Raw genomic sequence first — 20,417 nt, 5'->3', positions numbered from 1 at the left:
TCCATTCTTTTTCTGATAATATCCTTGTGTTTTTTTGGTAACAAGGTTATGCTGGTGTCATAAAACAAGTTGAGAAATATTTCCTTTTTTTTTATTTTTTAATTTTCTGAAAGAGTTTGGGTGAGATTGGTCTTATGTCCCTCTTGAAATGTTTGGTAGAATCCAACACTGAATTCACCTGAATCTAAGGTTTTCATTGTGGGAAGGTTTTAAATTACATATTCAGTTTCCTTAAAGATGTAGGACTATGCAAGTATCAGTTTCTCTTGTCGGTCTTTCAAAGATGTTTTATCATAGTTCATATTATTCTCTTGTTATTTTAACATCTGTACAATGTGTCTGTATTGATGTTCCTGCTTTCACTCTGATATTGGTAATTTGTGTTTTCTCTCTTTCATTTGTTTTTTAATCAACCTAGCTATAGGTTTATTGATTTAATTAAACTTTTCAAAGGACTAAATTTTGGCTTTATTAATTTTCTCTATTATTTGTCCATTACTATTTGTCCAGTAATTTGTCTATTACTATTTTATTTCTTTTCTTCTACTAACTACAGGTTTAATTTGTTCTCTTTTTTCCTAATTACTTACTGTGAAAGCTTATACCATTAATTTTAAAATCATTTCTTTTCGTTGTTGTTGTTGAGTCAGAGTCACACTTTGTTGTAGAGCTCAGTAGGGTCTTTATAGCTCAGAGCAACCTCAAACTCCTGGCTCAAGGGATCATTCTGCTTTAGCTTCCCAAGTGGTGGGAACTACAGGTGCACACTACCATGCCCAGCTAATTTTTCCATTTTTGATTTCTTTTTTTTTTCTTAGAGACAGGACTTCGCTCTTGCTTAGTCTGGTCTGGAACTTCTGAGCTCAAGCAATCCTCCCAACTTTGGCCTCCAGGAGATGCTATGATTTTTTTAATTTTTATTTTTTAGAGATGGAGTCTTACTCTGTCACCTGGGCTGAAGTGCAGTGACATTATTATAGCTGACTGCAGCCTTGAATTCCTGTGCTCAAAGTGATCACCTGCCTCAGCATCCTGAGTAGCCAGGACTACGGGTGTGTGCCACCAAGCCTAGATAATTTTGTTTTTGGCCTCAAACAGTCCTCCTACCCCAGCCTCTCAAAGTGCTGGGATTACCCACTGCACTCAGCCTTAAGAGTCCCTGGATTGTTTTGGGGAGCTGAGAAAACCTTGATTTTTAAAATGTACTGCATCTAGGGCGACTGGTTTGGGAGTCTTAGCCAGCTCCCTCCAACCTCTAAGAGCATAGTAGAATAAAATTGAAGAAACTGCTCATTTAAAAGTTTTAAAAAGTCCTTTCCCCCCAAATAGGGCCAGTGACCACGTGGAGCTTCATGCTTCTCAGTAGTCAGATAGCCCTTTTTTCCCCCTCCTGGTTCCTTTGCAGAAATATTCTCTACCTTCCACAGGGCTAATTGGCTATGGTAAGAGATGTCACAATCAAACTTGGGGTTGAGTTTAAGTACAAGGTGAAAATTGCATAGCACCTGGTTAAATGGACCTGAGTGCAGGTCAGTTTTTACCCAGCTCTATGCACTGCAGGAGTCTGGAGTGGGCATTCAGCTACTCCTTCTCTCCTGTCAGCTCCCTCACATCACATGTCACTTCTTTTCTATTTTGTGGCCCTTCAGTCTCATCATTTTTAAAATTTGTCCACGGCTACATGCATTCTTCCTTCTTCCATTTGCTCCTCTTGGTCACATGTGTCTTGGAGGTAGAGAGAGCCAGTTTCCCACCTCTTCTGTCCCATCCTCTCTCCAGGCCTTGTGGCTGCTGTCTGTGCTATTCCTGACCTGCTGCCATGTTGTTTTTCCACCAGAATGCAGACATCCTCAGCACCATTGGCTATGACAGTATCATCCAGCATCTGAACAATGGTCGCAAGAACTGCAAAGAGTTTGAAGATTTTTTAAAAGAAAGGTACTGTACTCTGTCCTCTCTGAAGAGGGTGGGCCAAGACGCCCCTACCTAACTGTTTTGCTTTTGTATTTAATGATCATGAAGACCTCTGCTATAAGTTATGGGATGATATCCAGGAGGCAAATGATATCTTTGTCTAAAGTTCTTAGAAAACGGTTTGAAATAAGATTTATGGGCTTGGCACCCGTAGCTCAGTGGTTAGGGTGCCAGCCATGTGTATCAGAGATGGCAGGTTCCAACTCAGCCCAGGTCTGCTAAACAACAATGACAACTGCAACCAAAAAATAGCTGGGCATTGTGGTGGGCACCTGTAATCTGAGCTATTTGGGAGGCTGAGGCTTAACCCTTGTTTAAGTCCACGGGTTTGAGGTTGCTGTGAGCTATGATGCTACAGCACTCTACTGAGGGCAGCATAGTGAGACTTTGACTCAAAAAAAGAAAAAACAAAGAAAGAGATTTATGGCGAAACAGCAAACTATAGTAAGTAAAATATACTAAGTGATGTGGTATGAATATACTGAAAGATCCCATGGGAGAAAGAAATTGGTGTAAATTGATCAAAAAAAGGAAAGGAAAGGAAGAAAGAATGAATGAAGGAAGGAAGGAAAGAAGGCAGAAAAGAAAGAAAGAGAGAGGAAAGAAAAGAAGGAAGGAAAAAAGAAGGAAAAGAAAGAAAGGAAAGAAAGAAGCTGTATAGAGGATGAAATCCTTGCAGTGGCCCATGGAGGGTAAGTCCTTGGTAAGGACTGTCCAGATATCTGTGGGACAATAGCAAGCTTGAGGTGGGAATAGGCATGGCCTAAATAGTATTGTTACCATTCTCCAAGTGTAGGTCCTTTCAAGTTCTTGGTGCTCCTTGGGAAAAGAATTTCAGGACACCACCAGTAAGACAAAGCAAGCAATTTTTATTGAAAGCAAAAGTGAGGGCAGCGCCTGTAGCTCAGTGAGTAGGGCGCCGGCCCCATATGCCAAGGGTGGCGGGTTCAAACCCAGCCCCGGCCAAACTGCAACAACAACAACAACAACAACAAAAATAGCCGGGCTTTGTGGCGGGCGCCTGTAGTCCCAGCTACTCGGGAGGCTGAGGCAGGAGAATCGCCTAAGCCCAGGAGTTGGAGGTTGCTGTGAGCTGTGTGATGCCACAGCACTCTACCCGGGGGCGGTACGGTGAGACTCTGTCTCTATCAAAAAAAAAAAAAAAAGAGAAAGCAAAAGTGAAAGTACACACTCTCCAGAGTAAGAGAGCAGGCAGGCTCAAATAGAGCAACTGCACAGGTGGCACCTGTGGCTCAAGGGAGTAGGATGCTGGCCCCATATGCCAGAGGTGGCGGGTTCAAGCCCAGCCCTGGCCAAAAACTGCAAAAAAAAAAAAAAAAAAAGGAGCAACTGCATGAGGAAGATGTGGTTTTTGGTCTTTTGAACTCTTGAGAATTGAGGGGAGGAATATCCAAGGCTAAGGGGTTGCCTTTAACTAAGAATTTGGGTAGAAACTTCTAGAATTGGGTTCCCTCCCAATATATACTTCATATAGTTGTTTTGGAACCGTCATGGCAATTTCAAGGGCAGAGATATTTCAAAACCACAGTGTAAATAATTTTATAATTACCCAAAGTTCACGTGAGGTGATCTAGATAGCTGACAAGCTGGCTGAAGCTGGTTCTTGTGTATGGTTATTGACCCCTCTTAGTTAGATTTTAACACCTGCACCCACTCTTAGTAGTCTAGTTAGCTTCTACCTAAGAGTTATTCATTCTAGCATCTACATCCACTCTGCAAGCCCCTGGGTCCAGTGTCAGCCCTGTTGCCTACCCTAACAGTAAGAGGGAACCAGAGCCTGAGTCAGGAGAGTGAGGGAGCTGTGGGAAAACTGCAGGCAGGTTATGGCTCTCCCGAGATGGTGCGGCTTGGTGGTCCATGGGGAACTGGCATGATTTAGATGCCTCCTCCTCCCCCTTCTCTTCTTCTTCTTCTTCTTTGTTTTTTTTTTTGCAGTTTTTTTTGGCCGGGGCTGGGTTTGAACCCGCCATCTCTGGGCATATGGGGCCGGTGCCCTACTCCTTTGAGCCACAGGCACCGCCCCTTTTTCTTCTTTTTTAAAAACTCTATACTTAATGAGTTACAGAAATTTTGTGGAAAATCTTATTCTTTTGGAAGAATCCTTTTCTCAGAGATTCTGGATAAAGGAGTGCTTTAAAGGGATTTTTAGCCGAAAATCAGAATTCTTGCTAACACCCAAATTGAGAAACGAATGGGTTCTCTTTGTAAGGCAGTAAGTAGAAGGCTCAGAACTTGAGAGACACAGACAGCAAAGTGTTTTCAATAAAGTCTCTCTACTTTCAGGCTTACTCACACTGGTTGCCCAGCTCTGGGATGCTAAGGCCTGCAGAGAGGCTTCTCCACCATCAGCTCCATGAAGCTTACCATTGTTCCTCCTCCTTTGAGGGGAAGACTCCTTTATTCCCACCAAAGAAGGCCCTCAGTGTTGACACCCAGATACAACTTTCTTTTTACAGACACTAACAGTGGGCATCCTCCTTCCTTCAACAGGATTAGGACAAAGTAGCAAGGAAACAAGAATCTCATGAGTGTGCAGGATCTAGAGACTACAGAACATTCCTTGCTTTGTGTGCCCCCCCAGTTATGACTTATGTAATATGAATTTTCTCCTGGAGATGAAATGGTCTTACCACGTATCTATAGATGAAGGAGGTGTTGGCTAATGGCCAAGGCTTTGGCTGCCCGGCAGAACCATCCAGGGATCTCCAACACAGTGGTGCTTGGTGGTCTAAATCTGTAGTTTCTATACTTTTTTGAGTGTGACCCTCAGTAAGAAATATATTTTACACTGCCACCCAGTAAACACATGTATAAAAAAAGTTTAATAAAACAGGACTACTCTATTATTTTATTCAATTCTATTTAATTAAAAAATGCTGGTCATAACCCATTAAATTGATTTATAGTTCAGTAATGGGTGATGACCCACAATTTGAAAAACACTAATCCAAACGGAACCCAAAGATTTCAAATTCTTAAAGGTTTCACAAAAATATATGAGAAAGAGGAGGAAATATGTGGAAAATAAAAATTATTGAATATTGATACTTCAAGTATATGTCCCCCCACCCCCATGAGTTTCATAGTGAAAGAAACTTATCCCTTGTTCTCCAAATGTGGGCAAGAATTTGCCAGCATAGGTCAGAGCATCAGGTGTGCATACCTCAGTGTGGGCTGGTCCCTGAGCAGGGGCCTGCCTGGGCTTTGGGCTTCCTTTCCTGGTGGCATGCTCACAGGAATGAGGCTGCTGTCACTGAGGGGTGTGTGTTCTTTTACTATGTCCTGTTCAGGAATAATTTATGTGAAGAAGCACAGTCGTCTTCAGATGTGGGGCTACAGCCTTCCCTCTAGTTCTGGTAGGTGTTGGGATGCTTGTGAGACCTAGGACTTGGTCAACTGTGTCTGGACCATGGTCTGATGTTGCTGAAGCATCCTCTGTGAGTTTGGAGCATTATTGTACTCGCTGCTATAAACTACACATGGAACCCTGGCCATTGGAAGTTTATAGAGATGAGAGCCAAACACACACAAATACAGAGGCAAAGATTACAGTCTGATATATATTATTTATGATTTTGGGTTCATTGAGTTGAATACAGTTAAGACTTTTATATGGTCTTCTGGCTAAACATGCCCTGTATCTAAGGCAGCAGTTTAAAGATTCCCCAAAGTGCCAAAGTCCTAGCATGGGCCTGTCTGGAGTTTTGGTGGCTCTACCAGCCCAGGGAGCATCAAGGGGAGAGAGGAGAGTCATACCTCCAGGGCAAGCTCCCTCACCCTCACTCTTCCTGGATGGAGCCCAGGACTGTGCCCTTCCATGCCACATTTTACTTTCACTGTGGAAACTAGGAAGTATCCTCTTCCTTGGTTATACCTGGGCAGATTGCGGTAAGTCCATCTGCAGTCATTTGGGGGCAGATAGAATGATTGCCCCAATGTGGTGTCATTCCATATGCTGCTCAGGAGCAGGCAGGAAGGCTGCCTTTCTTGCCATCTGTATCCCTGATCCCTGCGCCAGGTCTCAGTATGTGCTTTGTAGTCGATCAGGCCCTGCCCTGAGATGGCTTGTTGTTAACACTGCAAGTTACAGAACAGAGTAACAAACAATTCATCAGTAAATTGTAAATGTATCTAGTTTAAGCTTCTATCAGCTGGAAAAGTACAGTATTGATACAGGTGATGATGACAACCACAGTCAACATCTGAATAGCTACATCATAATAACTATATGTTGGCTTAGCGTCTGTAGCTCAGTGGTTAGGGCGCTGGTCACATACACCGAGGCAGGTGGGTTCCAACCTGACTCGGGCCAGCTAAACAACAGTGACAACTGCAACAAAAAAATAGCCGGGCATTGTGGCAGGCGCTTGTAGTCCCAGCTACTCCGGAGGCTGAGGCAAAAGAATTGCTTAAGTCTAAGAGTTTGAGGTTGCTGTGAGCTGTGACGCTATAGCACTCTACTGAGGGTGACATAGTGAGACTCTGTCTAAAACACACACACATGCACAAAACCATACGTTGAGGATTGGCTGTGAGCTGTGCCAGGAGCTTTGTCTCAGTATTTCTATCTCCATGACACTGAGACTTGCACATCCCTTGGACACTTAAATACACTGTACAAGGTATTATTAGTCCCATTTTCTTTGCAGGAAACTATAGTTTTGTAGATGTAATTTACCAGGGGAATCTAGGAAGTGCAGAACCCAGAACAGCTCCAGGGATGTCTTACACAACCCCTGTGTTTATGACTCATCAACTCCAAGTAAACAGGCCGGTGGCTTCCTGGGGGATGGGCTTGTTCTCAGCACTGAGATGGTCTCTGCCTCCTTTTTATGTGTGTTTTATACATTCTCACTTATCACGCCCGTTCTTTCTGTTCCAGCCAAATGAGCTTATTAGTGAGCAAGCTTTGGATGTCTCTGTTCCTACATCGTAACTCCAATATTTCCCCGCCTGAAGTGTCCTTCTTCCTTCTTGATGCCTAAGTAAATTCTCTCTATCCATTCTTCAAAGTCCACATCAAATTTTCCTCTTCTTCTTCTTCTTTTTTTTTTTTTTTTTAATTTAGAGAAGGCATTCTACATAGAGCTTCAGTCTGAGGTCTTCCTGATTGGTAACAACTAAAATGAAGCCATCTTGTCACTGGCAGCCCAAGCCCAATGACTCTCCCACCCTTAGACCCCCAGCTTGGGTCAGATATGACATAATAAGCTCTTGGTATGAGTAGGAAATGAGAAATATAAAAATGAAGATAATAATACCTCAGAGGGTAGTTAGGGGTGATTAAATGAGATTAAATTAATAATTGCTATTTATTGGAGGCTTACTAGATATAAGCTACCACATATTTTTGTACATATTATCTCATTTAATTCTCATAATAACCTGATATGGTAAGTTTTATTATCCTTATGTTACAGTCGAAGAAACTGAAGTTCAGAGAGGTGATATAACTTGCCTAAGGACAGACAGCTAATATGGAGTAGATCTTGTTTCAAACCTAGGAAAATTGGGCCTTGAAATCTGTGCCATTAACCACTACAGAGTGCCTAGTACATTACCTGGTATACACATACCATAGGTGATGGGCAATGGTGCCCATTATGAATATTGTTCTACCAAGTCTGAAAGGTAGGCAGGGAATATATCTTTAGCTGCATTTTACAGATGAGAAAACTGAGGGTTAAACGACTTGCTCAAGTTTAAAAAATCCATAAGTAGTGGAGCCTTGACTTCCATTAACCTAATGTCAGATGGTTTTTCTGGTTTACTTAATGTCCTTTTAAGAAGGCTGGGTATAGGGCGGCGCCGGTGGCTCAAAGGAGTCGGGTGCCGGACCTATATGCCAGAGGTGGTGGGTTCAAACCCAGCCCCGGCCAAAAACTGCAAAAAAAAAAGAAGGCTGGGTATATTCTGTGAAAGGCTGTTTGACCAGGAACTTGGTGGCCAAGTCAGTTCTCTTAATCGTGTATTGTAACAGGATCTTGAGTAGGGAAGAGGGAAGCATGAGGGAGGAACTTCTTCATGCACAGAATTCCTCACCACTTGCAGATGAGTGGCTACACCTACACAGTGGGGATCCACAGCCCCAGCGCCTCAGAACTCTGCGCCCTTTCCCCACCAGCTCTGTACATCCCATGATCAGTCTACCCTGGCTACAACTCTGATACCAGAACCCTCACTGTGGGTCAACTATTTATCAGGATGGGCTTACTGATGACTGATTGCCAAGTGGGAATGACAGATTCCCTTGGGACTAGCACTCTGTGGCCAAGTTAGAGTCAAGCCATCATGGACCACATTGGTTCCCGAGGGCTGCTGCAACAAACTGCCACAACTGAGTGGCTTAAAATAAAAGAATTTATTCTCTCACGGGTCTGGGGGCCAGAGTCCCAAATCAAGATGTTGACAGGATCATGTGCCCTTGAAAGCTCCCATGGAGAATGTGCCTTTTCTCTTAGTTCTGGTGTCACTGACAATAGCTGTGTGACTCCAATCACCCCCTCCATCATCATGTGGCATTCTTCCCCCATGTCCTCATGTTGTCTTCTCATAAGGACATCAGTCATATTAAGAGCCCACCCCATTCTAGTATGACCTCACCTTCACTAATTATATCAGTGATGTCCCTATTTCCAAATGAAGCCACATTCTGAGATAGTGGGGATTGACACTTCAAAACATTCTGGGGGAGGGACACCCATAGCATGTACCCAATAGAGTGGGCCAGAAGCTGAGACCTACAAGAGACATAGAGCACAGGGGTGGGGGTTCAGACATAGAGCACAGGGGTGGGGGTTCAGACGCAGAGCACAGGGGTGGGGGTTCAGACACAGAGCACAGGGGTGGGGGTTCAGACGCAGAGCACAGGAGTGGGGGTTCAGACACAGAGCACAGGGGTGGGGGTTCAGACACAGAGCTCAGAGGTGGGGGTTCAGACATAGAGCACAGGGGTGGGGGTTCAGACGCAGAGCACAGGGGTGGGGGTTCAGACGCAGAGCACAGGGGTGGGGTTCAGACGCAGAGCACAGGGGTGGGGGTTCAGACGCAGAGCTCAGGGGTGGGAGTTCAGACACAGAGCACAGGGGTGGGGGTTCAGACACAGAGCACAGGGGTGGGGGTTCAGACGCAGAGCACAGGGGTGGGGGTTCAGACGCAGAGCACAGGGGTGGGGGTTCAGACACAGAGCACAGGGGTGGGGGTTCAGACATAAGAGTTCAGAGGTGGGAGTTCAGACACAGAGCACAGGGGTGGGGGTTCAGACATAAGAGTTCAGAGGTGGGAGTTCAGACACAGAGCACAGGGGTGGGGGTTCAGACATAAGAGTTCAGAGGTGGGGGTTCAGACACAGAGCACAGGGGTGGGGGTTCAGACACAGAGCACAGGGGTGGGGGTTCAGACATAGAGCTCAGAGGTGGGAGTTCAGACATAAGAGTTCAGAGGTGGGGGTTCAGACACAGAGCACAGGGGTGGGGGTTCAGACACAGAGCACAGGGGTGGGGGTTCAGACATAGAGCTCAGAGGTGGGAGTTCAGACACAGAGCACAGGGGTGGGGGTTCAGACATAGAGCACAGGGATGGGAGTTCAGTCCTCTATTGCTGTAGCCAGCTATGATATTTGTCAAGGGCCTAGGCAGTGTTTCTTTGTTTTTTTCTTTTTCTTTTTTTTTTTTTGAGACAGAGTCTTATTGTGTCAGCCTCTGTAGAGTCTGTGGCATCACAGCTCATAGCAACCTTAAACTCTTGGGCTTAATTGATTCTCTTATCTCTGTCTCCCAAGTAGCTGGGACTACAGGCATCTACCACAACGCCCAGCTATTTTTTGTTATTGTTGTCTTTGGTGTTTAGCAGGGTCCGGCTGGGTTCAAACCCACGAGCCTCAGTGCATGTGGCTAGCACCCTAACTACTGAGCTAGGGGCGCTGAGCCTAGACAGTTGTTTTCACCGTTTTTGTTTTTTTTTTTAATCTAACATGGTACACTTGAACCTTAGTTAAACTTCTGTGGCACACTTAAATTATGTTGACAAAAAAAGAGTATCCTTACTGTGCTTTGAACTTCTTTTGAAAATAACTTAATTAATAAGTTTTAAAATTTTTTGTGGCACAGCTGTTGAAAATCACTGGCCTAGACTTTCATGGGTGTCACTTTTCTCATCTGTAAAACGAAGTGATCATACTGCACGTTCTATAAGAGCTTCTCAGATCGAACAATATGGATTTTTCCAAAGAATTTATATTTCAATTGGGGTGCTATGATTGCCATATATAGTAAAAATGAATAAAATATCCAAACATTAGGTTTCGTGGCAAAAGGGGTTCATCTTACATGCTAATTGTGATTTGGAGGTGCCTGGAGCATTCGGTTCAGGATCACCCTGAGGCTACTTCAGGCCTGATGGAAAAGGCCATATCTGATGATCTTTGTCATGGTCGTGGAAGGGAAAATGGCAGATGGATTATTCCTGGTTTGGAAAGTCAGATAGGGGAGAGGTCAAACTGAGTGGGGGTTTTCGAGGAGGGCTTTGTGCAGAAAGTGTAGTCAGTGGAGTGCTAAGAGGAGGAGTAGTCCCTCTTCTGTTTCCTGAACTATTTTGTATGTTTTCATCTGGCCCTTGTTATATGGTAAGTAAACTAAAGTATTGGTTTACATCTTTCCTTCCTACCAGAATAAGAGTTCCACAGGGCAGGTCTTGTGTTCAGGCCTCTCCGTGTCCTTCATGTCTAATGTGATGCCAGGCATGTTGTGGACGTTCCACAAATGACAAATTAATGATCAGATGAGAACAAATATTTGGATAAGTGGTAGAAGGGTGATCTAGGTAAAGTTCCCCCTATTCAAGGGATATTTCTGCAAAGCACTGGTGCTTCCTTCATTGGCTACAGTCCTTGGGACCCCACTGCTTCCTGTTTGCTGGGGAAACACCCTCTCAACTTCAGTGGTTATTTCCCTGGTTTCGTGAGAATGAGATCGTAGTTTTACTTCCTTTAAAGCTCCTTCTTTTCTCCAAAGAGCACACCATTGTGCTTACTGGAAGTCATAATGTACCAGGTTCTAGGACTCTCCATTAGTAACAGATGTTGCCCCTGATATGTTCAGATTCTAACATTTATTCTTCTCAATGTTAGAAGAAATGGATTGAGTAAATTATCTTCCTGGAGACTATAAGAGACTCACAGGAAGTCTTAATGTATGTAATTCTGAAAGGATAAAATACATGTACATACGATTTTTAAGTTTTTTGTAGAGACAGGTTCTCATTATTTCACCCAGGCTCATCTCAAACTCCTGGCCTCAAGCCATCATTCTGTCTTGGCCTTCCAAAATGTTGGGATTACAGGTGTGAGTCACTGTGTCTGCTCATCATATATTTTTTATTTTTTATTTTATTTTATTTTTTGAGACAGAGTCTCAAGCTGTTGTCTTGGGTAGACTGCTGTGGCGTCATAGCTCATAGCAACCTCCAACTCTTGGGCTCAAGTGATCCTCTTGCCTCAGTTTTTCTATTTTTAGTAGAGATGGGGTCTTGCTTATTGCTCAGGCTGGTCTTGAACTCCTGAGCTCAAGCAATCCACCTGTCTTGGCCTCCCTGAGTTCAAACAATCCACCTGCCTTGGCCTCCCAGAGTGCTAGGATTACAGACGTGATCCACTGCACCTGGCCTTACCATATATTTTTTTTAAATGAAAATAACCTTAACATATTTTTACATGTAAAAATATTAAATGTTCATTGTAGAGTGTCAAAAAAAATTTTTTTTGAGACAGAGTCTCACTCTGGGCACTTGGTAGAGTGATGTGGCATCATAGCTCACAGCAACCTCAAACTTTTGGGCTCAAGCGATCCTCTTGCTTCTCAGCCTCCCGAGTAGCTGGGATTATAGGCATCTGCCACAATGCCCAGCTAGTTTTTCTATTTCTAGTAGAGATGGCTCTTGCTGGCTCTTGCTCAGGCTGGTCTCTAAATTCCTGAGGTTAGGTGATCTACCTGCTTCCGCCTCCCAGAATGCTAGGATTACAGGCATGAGCCACTGCACCTGGCCGAGTGTCATAGATTTTTATGCAGATATAGTGAGCAGGAATTCCGAAGGGTAGAAATAAGTTACTAGGAAGATAAAATGCATTCTTTTCTATAACCAGAGTCAGTTTGATATGCACTTCGCTTTCCATTGTCAGAAGCGGTCAACAATTTTAGAAATAGAGTGCAGGCCTGAGAAGTAACAGAGTTCTTGCTCAAACTGTAATACTGAGCACTATATAAGATCAGAAGGGGAATGAAGGAGAATTTACCTACATGATCTCAGAGCAAATAGTTAGGGCTGCTCACAGTACCAGGAACAAGATAAAGGCAAAGACACAGCCATGAAAATGCACCTCAGCCACAAAAAGGAGAAAGGAAAGAAAGAAGAAAGATGACAAGTCAAAGACTACAAAAGAACCAGATCCCATAACTCAAGAATAGTCAGGTAAAGCCAATCCAATATCTGGGTAACTGATTCTAAGTAGAACATTTTTCAAATGGAATAGCAAAGCTATTCGGAGATATATTACAAGAAAATTTTCATGAAATGAAGAACTAAGTAGATGTGAAGGGCACGTCATAAACCAGAAAACACAGTAATCAGTATTGATTATGGTTACATAAGAATCAACATTTACATACATTCTGTTTAAGTTAGCAAATTAAAGAAAGAATTCTTCAAGTATCTAGGAAGGAAAAAAACAAATTGCCTGTAAGAAATGATCAGGGCAAAAATTGGGATGGCTTCAGACTTCTGTACAATGTCAGAGAAGCAGAAGCCAGTGTAATAAGTTCATCCAAGTTCTGAGGGAAAGTATAAACATTCATTACTCTCATATTGTCTAGCAGTAAAAAGAAAAAAAAAAGAACATTTATTACAAAAGTGAGGTTATAAATAGAAAAACCACAAGTCAGTGGTCTCTAATATGAAAGAACTCAGGGAATACTGATTCTCTAGCCCCTGAGACATTTTAAAAAAGGTTTATGAAGTGATGAAATTCACCCAACTAAGAAATGAATAAAAATTAAAATCTTAAGGATGAATATTTATGGTAATAGGACTGCTGTTGAGCCTCAAATCCATTTAAATAAATAGTTAAGACAAAGTAACTAGAGGAAGTAAATATGACTGGGGAATACACAAATGAAGTAAAAATAACATAAACAGCAGTATGAAGGAGGTGGAGATACAATAGTACGGATTATACTATGCACAGCATACTGTCAAACAGCTAAAGCTGTCTAAAACAGAAACAAATAGTTAAAATATTTTAATCTTTCGATCCTCTTAATTATTTTCATAAAATTTTTTTATGAAAACGTTTTTAACTTTAAGGATCTTTTAGGAATTAATTTTTCCTGTGGCAAAACAACAATTATTTAAGATTTACTGCCCTTGACTGTTTATAGCAGTACAATTGACAATTGTGAAGACATGGAAACAACCCAAGTGCCCACCAATATATGAATGGATTAGTAAAATGTGGCATATGCATGCTATGGAATACTGCTCAGCCATAAAATAAATGAAAAGCTAGTAGCTTTTTGGACAACCTGGAGGGAACTGGAAACCATTCTTCTAAGTGAAACTTTGCAAGAATGGAGAAATCAACACATGCACTCAGTACCAAATTGGAATTAACTAATCTACACTTAAGGGCACACATGGAAGTAAGTCTCAGTGAAAATCATGCTGAGGGGAAAGGGAAGAAGGGATAGATAAATTCATACCTATTAGGTATGGTACACCCTATCTGGGTGAAGGGAAAACTTACTAGTATAATTTGATTCAAGCTGTAGGAAAACAATGTAAACAAAGCATGTATACCTCCAATCATTCTGAAATAAGACAAAAATTCAGCAATTTCTTCAGCTTCACTTCAATTTCTTTTTCTTCTGTGAAATTCAAATAAAATCAAGTTGTTTTTTATTTTTTGAGACAGAGCCTCAAGCTGTCACCCTGGGTAGAATACGGTGACATCACAGCTCGCAGTAACCTCCAACTCCTGGGCTCAAGTGATTCTCCTGCCTCCGCCTCCCAAGTAGCTGGGACTACAGGCATCCACCACAATGCCCAGCTATTTTTTGGTTGCAGCCATCATTGTTGTTTGGCGGGTCTGGGCTGGATTTGAACCCGCCAGCTCAGGTGTATGTGGCTGGCCCTTAGCCGCTTGAGCCACAGGCGCCGAGCCCAAATAAAATCAAGTTTAAGTCTCTACTTTTTAAAGCATGTTAAGTAAGGTGTCATTCTTTTAAAATTATTTGTTGTATTTATCTGTTCATGCATCCTATCTGCTTTCCTGCATAAGGAAATGCCTATTACTACTATCACCAGATGTTAATACTAATTGTTTTTGGTTGGTGGAATTTTGGATGGTTTGTTGTTATCTTCTCTTTACTCTTCTTTTTGCATAGTGAGCATGTATCATTTTAATAAAATAGATAAAGTCATTATTTAGAAAAGACAAATGACAGAATGGAACAAACATTTGCAACATATATAAGAATAAGTATTATATGCATAGTGCACAAAGAACTTCTACAAAATAATAGAAGGATGGCCAAAAACTTAAACAGTTAACGTAGAGAAATGTAAATGACTAAGAAATGTAAATCTCTAAGATTATAACTTAGAGAAATGTAAATGCTAAGAAACATATAAATTACTACACAACCACACTAGAAATCAGAGAAATGCAAATTAAAATGAGAGATCTATCTTTTCCAACCTTCCTCCTCAGACTGATAACAATGAAAAAAATTGTTGATATTCAATGTGAGTGAGGGTTTCTGGGAATGAGAGCTCTCATCCACTTTTTGTGGAATTATAAATTGAGAAGAACTTTTTGGAGAGCAATTCGACACTACTTTTCAAAATTTAACATGCATGTTCCTTTGATCTAGTAAATCCACTTTATCAGATCTCTTAGAAAAGCTCTCTCAGAGATGCCCGTGGATATATGTCCAAGGATCAAGGATGTTCATTTATCTCCCCTCACCCTCATGGCAGTGAAAACCGGACACAGATCAGGACACCCTGTCCTGTGGAAAGCTCTGTGTTATAAGCATTGTGGATTTGTATGTATTGATAAAGAAGGTTCCATATGGTGTATTATGAGGTGAAAAATGTAACAGCAAATAACAGACTGATCTCAATTACATAAACATAGAGTGTTACGCGGATGTGTGTATGTGAGATGCAGGCACGCAAATGCAGAGAAAAAGGACTGGAAAAATAACTACCAAATCTGCCATTTCTCTTCTGAAATTCCCCTTTCTTGGGTACAGTTTAGCGGATCTGAATGGACTGAATGAAGAGCTCTGCAGGATGTTAAGGGCACTCTTAGAAAAGATGGAGGAGGGTGGGGGCCTTGTGGTGTAGCATTTGATGGAAATATCTCTTCCTCCACTTCTAAAATGCTCAGTTTTACTGTAATGTTCATTAATATCCATGTTGGGGACTTCTAGTTAGAGAAGACCCCCTTAGTGACCAGAGCCACTGGTGTATTTACGGTTCTTCCCCACTATATAGAGGAAGTTTTGCATTTTAAAGAATGGTGTTCCACCTGAGCTTCTACTGTCAAAGGTGCATGTTCCTTCCCAGGGTTGTATACCGTGTCTTATCCAAAAGTCAGCCTGAGAAGGGCCCATAACCCTCTCTTCTGTTCCCCTAGGGCAGCGATTGAGGAGAAATATGGCAAAGATCTGCTCAGCCTCTCCAGGAAGAAGCCATGTGGACAGTCTGAGCTCAAGTAGGTACCACGTCTCCTTCCCCTTTTCCAGATTGACTAATGATGCCTAAGTTGCCCCATTGCTTCAGCAGGCAGAGTTGGCCAGGAGGCTGAAGTTGTTGGCTAAATATTTTTTTTCTTTTTGAGATGGGATCTGGCTGGGCTTGAATCTGTGGTCCTCCTGCCTCAGCCTCCCATGCAGGTGGGGGAACCTATGCATATGCCATGATGCCAGTATGGAGGTTTTTTTTTTTTTTTCTTATTTTCAATTGTGAAAATCTAGACAAGTAGAAAGAAGGCTAAAATGTACTGTGAAACCACAACCTGTTATTAATATTTTCCAAAGTTTGGCCCAGTGCAATAGCTCACACCTGCAATCCTAGCATTCTAGGAAGCTGAGGCTGGAGAATCCCTTGAGCTCAGGAGTTCGAGACCAGCCTGAGCAAGAGAAAGACCCATCTCTACTAAAAATAGAAAAATTAGCCAGGTGTTGTGGCAGGTGCCTGTAGTTCTAGTTACTTGGGAGGCTGAGGCAGGAGGAGCCTTGAACCCAGGAGTTTGAGCTTGTTTGTGAGTTAAGTTGATGCCATAGCGTGCTAGCCTGGGCAAGAGTGATACCCTGTCTCAAAAAAAATTATCAGTAGGATTACATTATATTTAATTTTGTGCTAGAAATTTAAGAGGAGCTTTTCATTATATATTTATAAAATAATATATACAAGGTGTCCGTAAGTTTAGTATGCAATTTACTGTGTTAAACTATTTTAAATTGCACATCAAGTTTATGTCCACCCTGTATTTTAATTAAGATAACTATAAAATTATATATATTAACCAGTGTGATGTAAGCATTCCTAATTCTATATGAAATCAGTACATTGTACCTCATAAATGCATTAATGTACACATGACCTATGTGCTATGATTTAATAACAAAGTAAAAAAATTATATATAAAATTATATATTTATTTTATGGTTTATGAAAACTGTGAGAGACTGTCTTTGTACCATTTTATAGTTCTCACCACTAATGTGAAAGTTCTGTGCCATAGTTATTTTTTTTTCAGTCCTTCATCGAATGCTCTGAGAACGTGGAAATGACTGGGACATGGTGCTTACTTTGGAGTAGACTCCTTCTTATAAGAGCTGGCTTTCTGGGTATTATTCACAAAGCTACACTTAGAAGGGCTTTGTAATTCCTTTAATGCTTTGCTGTTACTATTTTGAAATTTCGTGTGTGTGTGTTTAAAATTTCTTTACTTTTTAAAATGACTTTACTATGTAAATAGCATAACAAATACATGATTAGTTTTATCTCTACAGACTGGCAGCACTGGGATTTGATTTTAGGCCCCCAAAGAGATTGGGGCCTTTTTTTTGGCTTGATATTTATTTATTTATTTTATTATTATTTTTTCTTTTATTGTTTGGGATTCATTAAGGGTACAAAGAATTAGGTTACATTGTTTGCATTTGTTAGATAGTCCCTCTTATAATTGTGTGCTGCCCCTATTTTGAAATTTTAATAGTTTATTAACAAGGGGCCTCACATTTTCATTTTGCAGTGGACTGGAAATGTAGTTTCCAGTTATGTAGCTGGTCCTACTCAAATGGAAATTTTAGTTTCCTTCCACAACATGAGTATGTTAAAGGAGGCTTGGGAGAAGTAGGTCAGTCCTGTCTTCAGACCTGATCACATAAAATACTTACCTGTAGACTGCTCTGGCTGTGGCAGAGACACCTGCAGAGATGCCTGGAGGTCTATGTCCCCTCAGAGGTCCTACTAGGTGCAAATAGGATATCTTTTGCTTCTAACACACACACACGTACACTCACACACACACACTCATACACTCATCCAAGATTGCAAAGAAAAGTATTGGATTACTAAGAAGGAGGATACCACTGGGAGATGCTAAAGATATCAATAGTTAACATAAAACTGAAAAACTTGTTACTCTCGACATAGGATATTAGCACAGGGAGAATTTGTTTATTCATTGTTTGATTATATTTTATTTTATTTTTCATGTTTTAAATGAAAATTAAAAACACAGAAAAATAAAAATATAAACATAATGAATGTCTATGTAAGTCATCATCTAGATTTTATAATTATTAACAACTTTAACACTTTAAATTTAAACCTGGAATCAGCTATTTCTCCAAGTATACCTGGTTCCTCTTAGTGATTAATTTTATTCAGACACCAAACTTTCAGTGCTACTGAGGGTTATTGTCATAGAGATATCACTGTTTCTAGGCCTTCTCAGGGGACAGATTTAAAAGTGCGAGTTCATATTGATTACTTCCAATTCTAATTTAATTTTATAGGGTTTTATTTAACTGTTTACATTTTATGTATATATTTCTTTCCTTCTACACTGAAAACTTGACAATATTAGCATAATTATTTGTTTTATTTGACTATGTATGTTATATACATATGCATATATATATATATACATATATATTTTTTTGAGATAGTCTCCCTCTGTTGTCTGGGCAGTGCAGTGACATCATCATAGCTCCCTGCAACCTCAAATTTCTGGGCTCAAGCAATCCTTTTGCCTCAGCCTCCTAAGTAGCTGGCATGTGCCACAAAACCCGGTTAATTTTTCTATTTTTTGTAGATATGGGGTCTAGCTTTTGCTCAGGCTAGTCTCAAACTCCTGGTCTCAAGACATTCTCCTGCCTTGGCATTCCAGAGTGTTAGAATTACAGTGTGAGCCATGGTGCTTAGCCTGACAATAGGTATTAAAATATTTCAAAATAATATCAATATTGCCACTAATAATAAAACTTCTGAATGAAGTGTAACATTTCTTTGTAGTTCCTTTTGATTTTAGAATATAAGATCAAAAACACTGCTTTGTATTTCCTTTTGGTCTTAGGCCATAAGAGGTATTGCTTAAAACATTTATTTTCTGTGTGTTGTTATTATTAAGTTTGTTTCAGCTCATCTTAAATTTTAGGGATTTTTTTTCCTGTTTGATTTAGTTTTATTTTTTAAATATGTAAAAGATATGGGGCTGGGCGTGGTGACTCATGCCTGTAATCCTAGCACTCTGGGAGGCTGAGGCAGGTACATTACCTGTGCTCAGGAGTTCAAGACTAGCAGGAGCCAGAGTGAGACCTTGTCTCTGGGCTGGGCTTTGTGGCAGGTGCCTATAGTCCCAGCTACTTGGGAGGCTGAGGTGAGGGGAATCACTTGAGCCCAAGAGTTTGAGGTTGCTGTGAGCTATGATGCCATGGCACTCTACCAAAGGTGACAAAGTGAGATTCTGTCTCAAAAAAATAAATAAATAAATAAAAATAGGGCGGCGCCTGTGGCTCAGTGAGTAGGGCGCTGGCCCCATATACTGAGGGTGGTGGGTTCAAACTTGGCCCCGGCCAAACTGCAACAAAAAAATACCCAGGCGTTGTGGCGGGTGCCTGTAGTCCCAGCTACTCGGGAGGCTGAGGCAAGAGAATTGCTTAAGCCCAAGAGTTTGAGGTTGCTGTGAGTTGTGATGCCACGGCACTCTACCGAGGGTGACAAAGTGAGACTCTGTCTCTAAAAAAATCAAACATAAAATAAAATAAAATAAAAGATCTGTATGTCCAAAGATTAAACTGCATTAATTTAGATAAGTTTCATGGTCATCCAGGGATGTTTAGATCATATTATGTTATAGAAGATTACTGGGTCAGTTGATCAAAAAACATATTAATTTAGAAAGAAAGCATAAGCTATTTAGAAACATATCTGAAAACTTTTGAGGTGATGTGATAGAAATAGCTATATTCTCTCCATTACTTCTTTCTTTTAAGTTTAAGTTAATTTTTAAATTTAATTTCTAAAATTTTAATAGGTTTCGGGGGTACAAATAGTTGTTACATGGATGAATGGCATAGTGGAGAAAACTAAGCTTTTAATTAAATACCTGTGACCTGAGTAGTAAACATTATACCCAATAGGTAATTTTTCATCCCATACCACCCTACTGCTACTACTTCTTAGAAAAGATATTTAGCGGAATGAACATGACCTGGAATGATATTTCATGCATCCTTACACATTTAGTAAATTCACAGAGACTATGACACCGTTTTCTTCTGTTCCTTGACAAAAGTCAGTTTTCCTTCTAAGACTGTAACTCAGAGAGGAAGACGCAGTAGGATGTGAGAGTTATGATTGTGCTTATCAGGCTGAAATGAAAGGCTATTTATTTATGTGACTTCTGTTTTTGTCACCAACGCCATGGTTTTTAGGAAGGCACCCTAGATGAGAGGGCATGACTTTGCTTGTCCATGACCTACACAGGATTTTTCACCTGGTTGGCCATCCTGAGCAACTCAGGCCTATGATTGGACCTGTAAGTGTTTAAGGCCAGGGTGCTTTTTCAGAGGTGAAGGAGGATATTATGGAGAAGAGGAAATGGCTGTTGCCAGGCCAGCATCCCCAAGGTTCAGATTCCATTCTCTGGATTGTCATTATGTCCTAAATACATTTCTTGTATTTTTAAATATGCAAAAGATCTGTATTTAGGACAAGAAATGTATTTAGGACATAATGTCATAATGTCTCATAATGACGTGAGAGACAGCAAAGCTAATGGCAGGTGAAAGGGAGATAGATGGAGCTGCTCCTTTAGTGGTCCTTTCAGCCAGTCATTTGGGTGGGAGAAA

The 20,417-nt window shown here is 41.1% G+C and overlaps 1 protein-coding gene across 2 annotated transcripts in view; it reads left to right on the top strand.

The window, feature by feature from the left end:
- PSTPIP2 (proline-serine-threonine phosphatase interacting protein 2) overlaps positions 1-20,417 on the top strand; it is an 84,541-nt gene that overhangs the window by 23,272 nt on the left and 40,852 nt on the right. For both annotated transcript variants that reach the window (XM_053571805.1, XM_053571804.1), the window contains exons 2-3: positions 1,838-1,938; positions 15,689-15,766. In XM_053571805.1, the coding sequence (XP_053427780.1) occupies positions 1,838-1,938; positions 15,689-15,766 (179 nt within the window). The remainder of the gene's footprint in view (positions 1-1,837; positions 1,939-15,688; positions 15,767-20,417) is intronic.

This window comes from Nycticebus coucang, chromosome 19, assembly GCF_027406575.1.
Source record: "Nycticebus coucang isolate mNycCou1 chromosome 19, mNycCou1.pri, whole genome shotgun sequence".
Classification (NCBI taxonomy): domain Eukaryota; kingdom Metazoa; phylum Chordata; class Mammalia; order Primates; family Lorisidae; genus Nycticebus; species Nycticebus coucang.
This window is presented reverse-complemented; position numbering and strand designations above follow the sequence as displayed.